The sequence below is a fragment of the Cydia pomonella genome, chromosome 5 (genome assembly GCF_033807575.1).
Source record: "Cydia pomonella isolate Wapato2018A chromosome 5, ilCydPomo1, whole genome shotgun sequence".
Taxonomy (NCBI): Eukaryota; Metazoa; Arthropoda; class Insecta; order Lepidoptera; family Tortricidae; genus Cydia; species Cydia pomonella.
This window is the reverse complement of record NC_084707.1, coordinates 21196491-21210535: the sequence shown is the minus strand read 5'-3', so window position 1 is coordinate 21210535 and position 14045 is coordinate 21196491. Positions and strand designations below refer to the sequence as shown.

General features: G+C 35.2%; 2 protein-coding genes across 3 annotated transcripts in view; one reads left to right on the top strand and one right to left on the bottom strand.

Annotated features, from left to right (window-relative positions):
- Nucleotides 1-14045, top strand: part of LOC133518075 (dual specificity calcium/calmodulin-dependent 3',5'-cyclic nucleotide phosphodiesterase 1) — a 298642-nt gene that overhangs the window by 89336 nt on the left and 195261 nt on the right. The gene's annotated exons all lie outside the window — the stretch shown is intronic.
- LOC133518079 (maltase 2-like) lies at nt 828-8379 on the bottom strand. Its single transcript, XM_061851653.1, has 12 exons — nt 8302-8379; nt 7810-7985; nt 7237-7416; nt 6490-6647; nt 5966-6091; nt 5008-5264; nt 3638-3839; nt 3149-3256; nt 2921-3071; nt 2387-2582; nt 1336-1473; nt 828-962 (listed from the first exon to the last, which is right to left on the bottom strand). Exons 2-12 carry the CDS (start codon nt 7964-7966, stop codon nt 893-895), a joined length of 1743 nt encoding a protein of 580 aa, XP_061707637.1. The 5' UTR covers nt 7967-7985; nt 8302-8379; the 3' UTR covers nt 828-892.

Sequence of the window (14045 nt, the reverse complement as noted above, 5' to 3'; positions counted from 1 at the left end):
GGCTAAACGTTTTGATTATTGTATCATTCAGATAAATGTGGCAATATCAAGTACTTCTGCTAAGTTTGGATTAAAATGACAGTATAGATCAATCATATGCAATTCTTCAAAAATGTACTTATTTAGCATCCACATCCATACAAATATATAATTTAACATTTTTGTTGCTCACAATAAAAAAAAAAACAGTGACTCTGTTAGTAAAACCTCACCATATATTATAAGCTTAACAATAAAAAAATATCTCAGCGAACTCAAAATTGTGTGTGCCATATACCCTATTAGCAATTAAGTATTTGTGTCGATTTCCACCACCAAAGGAAACGACAGAAAAATTATATGTAACTAATAAACCTCACGAGAATCGGTTGATAAATTTGGCCTACAGAGAACATCCGGACTTACGAAAATATTATTGCTCAAGCTGAAATGGAGACTTTCGCTAACGCTCCGTTAATAAGTATGTTATATTCTGTCTTTGTCTATATTTTCTATTTGCAGAAAATGAATCCAATGAAAATAGTTTTAAATGTATTACAAGAACTATATTTACAACATAAAATGTCATTTATCCGCAGTCATTTAACACTTTTATCTTCACAGAATAGATTTAATGTAAACGGTTTCATAGCACGAAGTCTTAGACAAAATACATCTTACTATACCTACTTATACTACTAGTAGTAGTGGCACATAGAAATTCTACTGGCAAGCAGTAAATAATCTTGACGCAAATAATTCAAATGTTTTACTTTAATCAATAAGAGCCCTTCTTTCTTGAACATCTTAGTTATTTAAAATATGTACAATAATTTTAGACTCTGTAATGGAGAGATAAAATATTTTAATTAATTATTCGTATATTTGGAATTATCATCATTGTTCAAAAAAATTATGCCATCATCCGTAGGACCAAAGCTTCATCAGAAACTAATTCCACGTAATCCGCATTAACATGGTCACTGAAATAAAAAAAGGAAATGTTGACAGCCAAAGATGAATTTTTGTATCAATTATAAACAAAATAAACAAAAGTGTAAAGAACAAACCTTTTTTTCCTTGTGTATAGACCAACGGATGCTCTTTAATGCTAATTAGCATCTAATAGATACTGGGTATGAAAATTTTGTAGCCAAAGTAAATTTACTACCATCTTTTGATATTTAACAATTTAACATATATCAGTGAAAGAATAATGATCAAAATCAAATGGCGTTCTAAAAGTGTTAATCATGTGTCGAAAAATGGTAGTAAATTTACTGTTGCTGCAAAGTTTTCTTTGACAATCCACCTCTTTTTCAAATTTTATAGAAATTGTATAGAAATATTACTCACTTAATAGATCTGGATGACAGTATACTGCAAGCTTCGACCTCCATTTGTCCGAAAACTAGATCAAACATTGTTAAATTGACAACATTGAGTGACCGTCCTAAGTTCATGATTACAACGTAAGTGTCATCCTGATACCATCTGTGAAAATAATGTTCGTATCAATTCTTCAGGTCCTCTGAGAAAAATCAATGACATAATATTGGCACATGAAATATACTTTTGTTCGAAAACATAAGTTTTTGGCGAACATTTCATTTTTGGTACCAGCTTTTGTCACTGACTGTACTTTTCCACCACTGTACCACGATTCTAAAAACTCCAACACAATAAGGTTGCGTTTTTTAAACACAGAGTTACTATGGCCACCTCCTGACTCCATCATCAGATCAGCTCGATGGTACCATTGCATTTTCACCTAACTTACATTATGTATGCAATATTTCAGCAAATTCGAAAGTGGGAGTTCGGAAATTGGAAAGTGGGTTCAATTTTACATCAACAAAATCACATACTTACGTGAGATACTCGTAACAGGGCAAGTTAAATACTCGTAAAAGCTTGTAAAAACAAAGTATAGGACACCAACTCAATTTTCATGGTTTTAAGACTGTAATGGATGGCGACAAGGCAGATCTAATTTTGAATTTGATGTCTTTAAAATCTGTTAAAGTCATGTACAGTCAGCATTAAAAGTAGCGGATCAAATAACGTTTCATAAGTATCTACCATTCTGTAACAGCTTGACATACAGTGATGTCTTTAATATAGAACAACTAAGACTGTAAAAGATATACTTTTGAGCACGAATTTTAGAAATTTATCTATATTTGGAAAAGTTATCCGGAATATCAGATACTTTTGGCGCGTTGTTTCATCCGCTACTTTTGATGCTGACTATACGTGTGTATGATTCATGAAACGAATGTTTGTTCCTATTCCACTTAACAGATAAGTGTCGACATTGTCAGGAAACTCCCCAAGCGTAGTTGTTAACATGAAAAGTATATCATGAGATTACCAAATTTAATCACATTGATAGCTGATAACCAACCTCTTGAATCCGAACACGTCGTGACTGAGTGCCTGGCTCTCAAACCGGCCTGCACGGAAGGCTGGACGTTTACGAAGGATTGAGAGCGTCTTGTAGACCAAGTAATGGGATTGGGCTGCTGATTGCTGGACCTCAACGTTAAGGGTCTCATAACCATCACCTATTGGTAGCCAAGTCTCATGGCCTTTGGTGAATCCTGAATCAATGAGAAACCTTTAAGACGTTTACTACCACTAGCCATGTTTCATCTGATTTCAATTTATGCTGAACTTAACATAAGGTAAAAAAAAAGAAAAAATTTCAATGGCACCAAATTATCTTGCAGAAAAAAGACAAGCCAGCTTATAACTATTTGAAGTCCGTTATAAGAAATGCATGGAATATCAAAAGAAGCATGGAAGTTCAAAAGGGCCGGTTCTAAACTTTTATTATTATTTCATACACGGATTATCAACAATTATGAAACGTGTATTGTATGCAACAATATTATTAAGTACTACTAGATAGTGTTTACAAAATTAAACGTAAAAGTACCAGCTTTACGCTCGGAGCTCCACTGATACGGCGTGCGCGCACCATCCCTTGTAACATCAACGAAGTTGATAGGATCGTCCGTATTGCAAGCAAGGGGGTCCTTAGTTTGGACCCAAGGCACATTCCCACTCGGCATCCCTATTTCTTCCCCCTTAAGAGATTAAACATAAAAATAGTAAGTATTAAATATATTTTCCTTCCTGAAAGTAAATTTCTGTGTATAATTACCATATATGTTATCGAAGCCCCAGGAAGCAAGAGAACAAGCATGTTAAAGGCATCCACTAGCTCTGGTCTCAAGCGCGTGGCTACTCTTGCTCTGTCTTGATTACCACTCTGAAATAAGTCTTTATATAGGTATTTTACTTATTTTTACAATAATAATGAAATTCAATAAAAAAAACGGCAAGTTAAACGGGGGTTACACATAAACATAGTAAACATATGTTTACCATGTTTAAGTGTTGCAAAAAAAGTGTTAAACCAATAGGTAAATTGATTTTATTTGCAATGGCGAACGCTTAAAGATAAAAAAGCACTAGGCGTTTTACTTTCTGCACCATCTCGGTATGATATCTGCGTCATCTCGGTATGATATCTGTGTCATCTCGGTATGATATCTGCGTCATCTCAGTATGATATCTGCGTCATCTCGGTTCGAATTTGAAAACATGCTGATTCTGAGGCGTGTACAACGTTGAAAAATTACCAACTTACCATCCAGTTGGCTGGTTTGTTTTGCGGTTTATACGTCATCCATCGGTCAATGACAAATTTTAAATCCCTTGCGTCAGATTCTTTACGGAAATCGTCTATAAGACCAAAATTTACCGGAATATGGGCGCCCAAATTATTGCCTTCGCCGTAATATCTCACCAAGTTCTTTATGTTTGCCGGCGAGGATTCTGTCAACAGTACCCTGTACGCAAACAATATGAAACTTAACTAATTGAATTTTCATTTCATGTAGATAGGACTCTTTATCTAAAGATTTTCACGCTTACGAGTATCTACACTTAAAAGAAGCTCCGGGTTTGATTGACTAATTTATCCCAATAATTGAGATACTCAGGTAACCTAACCTGGTTGTATGAATTAGAGGGGATATTAATAATATCTATATAATTTATATTATGAATGTAGTTTCATAGTTAAGTTCTTTAAACATTTATTTTAGACTATTAAAACAACATACACCAAGCATGTAAGCAAATTAATTTTAAAAGTACATACCTATTGATTGTTATTTTTGTGCCATAAATTCAGAAAACCAAAATGTTATTTCAATCGTTAAGTCATAGTTAAACCAACAAGTGAATATATAAGTACTAAAGGTGGGTTATTTGGAATGATTAATATAAAAAGAACCCCAATATTGCTAAAAAGGCAAATTCATACATTTTAGCCCATTTCTCGAAGTTTAAGCTCCTCTATACCATCGGCAATGATGGGCGATTACAAAATGGGTGGCGATTGTCACTATCATTGTGCAGCTGCCGACACAATCCTGCGTCGTACCTACATTTGGTAATTGTCATCTCTGTCTGAGATGGATGTCGAAACAGTAGTAGCTGCCAACTTGATTCAAACAATATATTATATATAAAATTATGATAAGACAACTAAAACTAAACCTAACTAAAAAATCCCTAAAAACTACCTTCTAAGCCTAGGCCCCTCGGCAAGGTGCCCATCACGCAGGCAGCGTTCCCGCGCTGTATTGCGATAGCAATCCTCTGCGCGAGAAAGCTGCAAGGCAGGCAACAGGGGAATCTCACGCCGGCAGCATTCTCGCGCAGAGGATTGCTATCGCAATACAGCTGCCAATATTTGATATTCGCATATAACCTGCACCGAACGGACATTCGAACTGAACAGATATGGAACAGATCAGAAGTAGGCACGTGCACGCATTTTCCTATGATGTTTGCTCGAAAACCCGACAAAATGGCCATTACTTCACACGATCGTGATCGCCTGTAATCGCCGTCATTGCCGATGGTGTAGATAAGCCATGATCTACATAATTTACCTCATAGGCTTAGGGTTAAAAAAGAAAAAACAAATTAAGTAATTAATAGTAATACCTTGTAACATTATCTCTCAAAGTTATGCTGTCGAAAACCTCTCTGAACTGCGATACTACATCATACGATTCTTTCAAGTCTTTAGTATAGATGTGGTTCAGATATTTATAGTCATGTTCTTCAAGCCCCACTTTGCCTGATTTGGGTTCGTCGGGAAATCTTCCACCAAAACTATCCTTGTCAACTTCCAACAAATGATTTACGGAACTCATCTTCATCCCGGCTACCCCTTTTTCTAGCCAAAATTTTATTATGTTCTGTAAAAATCAGATAAATTAGGCACTTTTTAGGATTCTACAATCTCCACAAATACAAATAATAATAGACTACTTTTAATTATTTAATTGCAAATTGTAAAGATGATCATTGTTTATAAAAGTGAGTTAAGGTCACCTAGTTAAAATATTGTCAGATTTTTTTTGTCTAAATCAATTGAATTTTAAAAGAATGGAATTTTTTAGATTGGCTATATTCATTTACTTTAACAAGAAATTGCATTACAGAGTTAATAAATAATAAATAAATATTATAGGGACATTCTTACGCAAATTGACTAAGTCCCACGGTAAGTCAAGAAGGCTTGTTGTGTTGTGGATAGTCAGACAATGATATACCTATATAATTTACAAATACTTAATTACATAGAAAACATCCATGACTCAGGAACAAATATCTGTGCTCATCACAAATAAATGCCCTTACCGGGATTCGAACCCAGGACCATTGACCCACTAGGCCAGACCGGTCGTCATAGTTAATTCATGTAAATTTACATATATTTCATATTTATTTATTTATAATATCATTCATATTACATGTCAATTTATTATTAGGTACAGTATTATATTATAATTATTTATCCACGTAGTACGTGATTTATTCAACATATGATATACTATGTATAGGTAGTATATTATATACGTACGTACGTATACGTACTCTAAAAATGTTTTTTTACCTTCATCTCATCAACAACGACAGGGTTTCGGTAGTTCAGATCTGGCTGATGTTTCCCGAACTGATGCAGATAATACTGGCCTCTATTTGGCACGTATTCCCAAGCACTTTTCCTGAACATGCTTATCTTAACAAACCAACAGAATAAATTAAGAATTCTTTAAAGAACCGTATCTTACATCAAATATTTTATTATACCATCCTGAGCAAATACGTGAAATATTTTTAATTTGTAAAAATTGTTTGGTAAACTTATTTCAGTCCTGGGTGTAAAAAGTAAGTCCTCTTACTTTATAATTGACTCTAAAAACTAAGTCATCTAACTTTTTAGAGTCAATTATTATCCGTTCCTTTTTGGGTGCACTTTTACTAATACTCAATAAGACAAACCTCTATAAAGTAAAAACGTTCGATTACGTTCTGGTCATTAGTATACCAGTAAAAAAATATACATATACATTTTAAAAATCTTAAATATGGTTACCCCAATACCAGATATCAATCAAATCAAACAAAACAGCATACCCAGTTGTTAGGAGGGCGACGTCGGCCGACGCTGTCCAAATAGCCTTCCCCCCAGACATACCAGTCGAAGTAATACTCGTCTCTGCCGACTGCTCTATGGAACCAGTCACTTTCGTTGCTGGTATGGTTAGGGATAAAGTCCAGAAGGACCTTAATATCTGGAAATTTTGTATTTTTTTTACATTTATTACTTTTAATACAATTATTATGATTGTATTATAAGAGCACAAAAAAGGAGACCCTCAATTTGAGAATGAAACAATCCTGTCTCATGCGGTATTCAAGCGTATGTATGTCGCTATGACCAGCGGGCGGGCTTGTGTGGGCCAGCATACGACTCACCTACTGTGTAACATTTTGAATATGTCATGACCGCTACCAGGTGATTGTTTTTTGCTGCACTGTTCGCTTTTTGTTTTACTAACTCTTGGTTTTAAATCTTAAATGTAACTAACTATTATGGACCATTGTTGTCTGTTGAATGAATAAATTGAATGGATAAGAATTATAAGAGCATTTCGATTGTCTGGCCTCAGCAGACGAACAGACATGGTCAATGTAATTGACTGTCAAAAACTATAGCACTCTCAAATACGAGTGCGTTACTATCGTTTGATGTCTGCTTGATTCAATGTGTGGACTTTAGACATAATCGGTGAGGACGTTTTTTGAAATAAAACCACATTGTCAATATTCTGGATAAGAATAAACAATTAATAATTAATTGTGCGATAATAAGAAACTTACTCATTTTTTGTGCTTCTCTCAAAAGTTCTTCAAAGTCGTCGTTGGATCCGTAGTCGGAATGGATCGAGTAGTAATCGGACACGTCGAAACCAAAGTCGTTGAGTGGAGACTTGAAGATTGGGGACAGACATATCGCATCGATATTCAATTCCTTTAGGTGTTGTAAGCGGGATATAATGCCTGTAATTAATTGATATTAGTTAAGGTCAATATTTTATTCAAAATCTATGCAACAGGGTGTAAAGTAATTCAGTATAAAGTGAATATATTTTTTCGTGAATTATTTTAATTTAAACTAAAAACATCCGAATACTCAAAATTATGTTATTTAAGAGTACATTCAACTTTTTGCTTTAATAATACCACACATTTATTGATAACATAAAATATGTAGATGACAAAAAATCCTGTTCCCGAGTTTGACAGCCAAAGAACATGGCGCTATATGTTTAAAGCAAACAAAATTACTGCATAATTTATAATAATAGCACTCTCTATATTAACTGTCAAATTCGAAGTTCGAATTTTTAGACATCGATAAATCTATTGTAATAGGTATTTTATCAAGTTTACCTCTAATATCACCGATCCCATCGCCATCGGTGTCAAGAAACGAACGGGTATAGATCTGGTATATGAGGGCAGTCTCCCACCAGTCTTGCTTGAATGCGACTTCTTGACCGCCGCGAGCAACCGATACGGTCGCCACGATAGTCACCAGTTGCCACATTGCTGTTATTGGAATCAAGCTAAAAGGATATAAATAAGATTTTTAGGTACAAACGAAAAATATAATGTTTTATAAATAAGAAGCGTTTCTTATTCTACGAAAATTCTCAAGTTAAACAACTAGCTGGAGTTAAAAAATCTATTAGTTATTGCACAAAGTATAAATAAGATTTTAAACTATATTATTACACTCCATAATTAAAAAAAAAATGACGATTATTAGTACAATAAATAGCTCTTTAAATAAGCCAAACATTTAAAGTACACAATAAGAAAAGTAGGTAATGCTTTTCCTTGTTAAAAGAGAATTCTCGTATAATTAATAAAAACTCAAACCTCAAAACATTCCTTTTATGTTATCAGAAAAATTTGCTTTTTCAGAAAAAAAAAAATTAAAACTAGTATCATGCGCTTGCACTTCCTTGTCACTGACTGTAAATGATTCCGAAGTCCATATCCTCTTTATATAGACTGACATTGCTTGTTTTAATAACAGTTATAAGTTTAATAACAGTTGTACTTTTGCTGCATATAAACAATGGAGATTTCAATACGACGATCTCATAACTTGAAAGTGGTAATAGAAAGTAATAAGAGTAAAATGGGAACTTGGATGTATCATGTTTAAAATAATGATAATAAAACTATCATACACTTGCCATAATGCCATTTCATATATTATTACTTGATATAATGTACCTATAATATGTCTTTTCCATCACGAAACTATGGTGTTCCGGACCTTTAGGAGGCGTGCGTGGAGCAGAAGCCAACACGTAGAAGCCCTTTTAACACCTTAATGAAATGAAAGGGGTACACCGAGCGGATGCTGCCCTTGCCCGTGTCAAGGGACGCAAGCAGAGGCAGCACCCGCCAGGGTGTAAGGACTATTTGAGAGTTGATGGAATTTAAAATGAACTAGGCTATTGGGTGAAAGCGATGGATTAAATACTGGGCTATGGGATAAAAAAACCGGACGCCTGCCTAATAAAATGGTATTCAATTTTATTTCTGGCGGACGGTGACTCGCCCCCACAAGATGGGCCCCCACAAAAGCGACATCTAGGATGGGTCAAGGGCAACACCGGTGTGAGCAGCTCAGGGGTGTTGAGAGGTGTACGCCGCTCTCTACCCAGTGGCTGCTCGCACCAACTCGCGTCTTATACGTTTCACTTCCACCCTGGAGCTTATAGCTCTAACGACTCCACTCTGGCCGGCCGGCTAAGGCAAGCTAGAGGCAGAGAATCCTATCCCACCCAGCATACCTTGAGGGTAACAGAACTCCCCAGGAGCAACCGGGTACGTGGGGTCGCTACTCCCCAACAGCTCGCCACAAGCTGCCCTGCCTTGGCTGATTGCTCTGGTAAAACCAGCGGGCGATGTATAATCCACTGTTCTGGAAATCTTTTATTTTTAGTGAGTCCTACAAATATCAGTCACTACATCCCACATGTCACTGATTATAACAAATCTGTTTTAGAGTATGTGATAATTATGGCAGTGCATATTAGACGAAGTGTAAATATAGATATACCCTATAATACCAATAATAACATTATGTATGTCGTTGATCAGGTAATATTATAGTAGTATGCCTTTGAGAGCGCTGGTGGCCTAGCGGTAAGAGCGTGCGACTTGCAATCCGGAGATCGCGGGTTCAAATCCCGGCTCGTACCAATGAGTTTTTCGGAACGTATGTACGAAATATCATTTGATATTTACCAGACACTTTTCGGTGAAAGAAAACATCGTGAGGAAACCGGACTAATCCCAACAAGGCCTAGTTTACCCTCTGGGTTGGAAGGTCAGATGGCAGTCGCTTTCGTAAAAACTACCCACGCCGCCTACCTACGCCGCCTACGCCGGGGATTAGTTGTCAAGTGGACCCCAGGCACCCCAGGCTCCCATGAGCCGTGGCAAAATGCCAGGACAATGCGAGGAAAAAGAAAAAAGAAGAGTAGTATGCCATTTATTGCGTTATTTAAAATGAAGATATATCAAAGTATAATATAAAAAAATAAATAAATAAAAATGTAGTGGTCCCAGGGAATTTCGTTTTTATTGCATGATCTTTCACCTTAGTGAAAAACTACTCGTAGTCGTAAATAATTAAGGGGAGTATGAAATTCTAAAAGTTTCTTAATTGCATGTGATCCTTATTGATTAATATCATTAACGAATTGTTTTTTTTTTTTTCAGGTAAGCTGTTTTTGCCATTATTTTTAAGGCGCTTGTTGGTAAGTTTTATGAGATCGCTTATTATTGTCGATGATTATTTTATATATGAGATAAGAATTCGGTGCCATTCAGAACATTGTAATGTTACAAAAGGTACACGACATCCAAAGAGACGTACTTAGTACAAAGAAGAATGTAAAACATATGTCCAACCTCCGATGGAAAAAACAGTGTTAAAATTTAAGTTTATCTGTCAGAAGCATTGTAGCTCCCCAACGAAAAAACTATTTGAGTGGGTTTTTAGGATTTCGTAGTCACCCAAAAACCCTGTCGTTCCTTCCGTCCGCGGCTTTGCTCCGTGATCGTTAGTGCTAGAAAGCAGCAATTTGACAGGAATATATTAATCATGCATGGCGTCAGAACGGTAAAATAAAATTGTTTTGGGTACCACCCATACAAAACGATTATTTTAGATTTTTCTTTTGCTTTGACCCAATAGTGCGGGATATTTTTGGATAGGTCTTTCAAAACGAATAAGGGTCTCCAAAAACCATTTTTCAATCGCTCCGAAAAAAATGTCCCCCCCCCCCTTTCCTCTAATTTTTGAACCATTAGTAAAAAAAAAAAAAAATATCATGAAATAAAAGTTTAACAAATACTTCCAGTGAAAACTATAGCGAACATGATCGGTCCAGCCGTTTTTGAGTTATTGCAAAAAATATCTTCTCTTCTTAATAAAAAGACGTACAAAGCACTGCGAAGGTAGGTACTCACTTAAAAAAAACTTATTTAACTTAAAAAATAACTTGTAATGAACATGATACGTTTGGCCTGTTCTGATAGAATGGTAATTACGAAATCCTGAACTGAGCATGGCCCTTGACCGATTTTTATAAATCAAAAGTGTCCTATTTTTCAACTAACTAAATTGTGCTTTTAAGGTTAGGCTATGCGATTATGATAATCCCACCGCTTGACATGTAAAACTCTAATACTCGACATTACATTTCCATTTCAAGTTCATCCTTGTAAAACCCCGCTTACACAATCTTCCCGACAACCCAAACCACATCAAACTACCCTCGGCTGATTACCATTCCGGGCCAGAAAGGGTCATGGAATGTAGCCCTTTGTTTTTATAAAATATTTTGTACTATTACGCTAGACTTTTTAGGATGCTCCATATATTACCCGCCTCTTTGCTAAATTGGATCTCTTTAACCCGATTCTGCTAAAGTGCTGGATTTAAATGTGAAAGGGTATTTTGTATGGGTATTTTTTTGTGTCTTGACCTTTATATTGATTGTTTTATTTCTCTATCGAGAATAATTAATAGCTATTTAATATAATGTCTGGAAAAACCGCTCTACTGATAACCGCCTGTTGTATATATACCTCTGTGTTATATAAATAATAGTTATCAGGATACCTGCGAGTGCGAGTTTCATTAAGATCGTTGAAATAAACGGATTAGACCTAAACCTTTTATTATTATATTTTATCAATTGAAACTTTTTCTGAGGCGGTTATACGGTCGTATTTTTATCGCCCGTCACCATTACTGTCACGTTCTAACAAGTACGTAAGTGTGAAAGTGACAGGCATAGTGACAAGCGATCAAAATGCAACCATGCTGCCACCATTGGTGAAAGAATGCCAATAAAATTGTTCGCAGATATTTAAAAAAAAGGAACCGTGCTGCTTGTTAGTGACAATTTTATCAAAATACATAAACATTTTCCTTTCGTCAACGTAAATACGTATTGAAACAAGCAAAGCTAACGACTCTGACCTTTGAGACTAGAATATTTTATTCAATGCACTACCATTTTGCAGCACCTAAGTAATACAATAATGTTACCTTTTACGAGTATTCAACAGGGTTGTCACGTCTCAGTGCATTTTCAATTGTACAATGTGTATCTTTGATATAACCGCAAACGTAAAAACTAGACGTAGGTTTTAGTGCTATAAAACGATTCTAAAAGGTTTTTTTTAATTAAGTCTTAACTAATCATCTCAGTCTTAATAGTACACACTGCTGGGCAAAAAGCACCCCCCTCCCCAAGGATCTCGACAACGAACGGTTATTTGCTGCCATCAACCAACAGTTTCCGACGACTACCAGACTACCAGAACATTTTTTTTGAGCAGCAATGTATTTCGTACATCATAGTCATTTGTGACAGTTGTCACGGCGCGTCATTAAATGTGACGTTTTGAGTTAAAACAAAGTAGTGACATTGCTTGCTGTATCATTATATATATATATATATACTTTACCCTTTGGTTATGCGGTCGTTTAAAAAATACACGCTGTCTATCTAATTATTCTTGTAATCGTTGGTAATAGGTTGGTGAATTTGGAAATACATTTAGCAATAACAATTTTGTTGTATTTTTACTATTCAAGCTTTCTTTTTGAACTATTGAATATACGACAGGTTATTATAGGTTGGCTTTATAACAGTCCCTACGCTATCCCAATATGTACTATCAATGGCGTGCCTAGAGTTTCAGGTCAGTCAAGCCGAAAGATATGTTTCAACAATCTCCACTCTTCGCACTCAAATGCATTTGCTAGCGTGTCGAGGCGAACTAACTGATGGCAAAGGTACACTACTAGATATAATTTTACAAACATATCAGCAATTATATTCGTATCGACGCCAGTGTCAGACGTATTTTGCTTGGAAATCACCACAAAATAACAGGATGACCAAAAAATATGTTAATTTTTTTTTACTGCGGTATATGTATTGTTGATAATTTTAGAAAACGATACAAATTATATAAATTTTGCTTAGATAAATATTATACAATTGACGAATATTTGGCATCTGTAAATCAATAAAGAATTTTCTATAATGATTATGTATATTGTTAAATCTTAGGTAGAAATGAAACCATGTATATTATGATGATATTATTATTGTATAACTTACCTACAGCTTAAATTTGTATATATTTAGTTATAGTACCTAGCTAATAAGAAAAATTTGCATGCTTCTTCAAGTAAAATGTACGCATTTCAAATTACTGTCCACCTATGTTCATCACTACATTTATGCAAATAAGTATAATATCTTTATCTTTATCTGTGTATCAAGGCTATTTTGAAGATAATGCGTACTATTGTAGTTAAAGGATTGTAGATAAAAATTTTATACTATTGTTAACGTATTCATGGGTTATGCTGTATGTGTTGAAAAATTTTCGTATTTTAAACTGTTATGTGAATGTGGTTCTTTTGTTGTTAATGTTTATTTATAAGTCATTTTTTGCTTGCCATTAATTGCGACATGAAACCTTACTTAATATAAACACTCGTTAAGAGCAGGCCTTCTTAAGATGTCTTGCAAACGATGTTGGCATCGTTACTGACGTCATACACTTCGAGCGACGTCATTGTGATGCAAACAAGGCTTGACGACATTTATGGAAACATTTCAACGGCCGTAAAACTTACACTCAGAAATGGAAACGTGTCGTATTGAATTTTCATACTTACAAGTATATTTAAACTATAAAAATAGCTGACAGCATATATTTACTAAATAATTGTAGAGGGTTAACCAATGGCCCTACCGCTATTCATAGTGTTGTGTTCCTGCCGGTGAGTAAGGTTGCCACAGCTCAACAATGGCAACGTGCATGTAACTCTGGAGTTGCAGGCGTACATAGGCTACGGAGACTGCTTACCATCAGGCGGGCCGTATGTTTGTTTGCCACCGATGAAGTATTTAAAAAAAAGGATGAAAGGCGTGAGAGCGCCGATAGTTCGAGATTAAAATGGTGCCTTTTAGCCGAGTTAAATACTCTAATCTACTTTTCATTTCGAATCGAATAAAGTAAAATATGTACATGTGTATTAATAAAAATAAGTAATATGTAAATGAGTA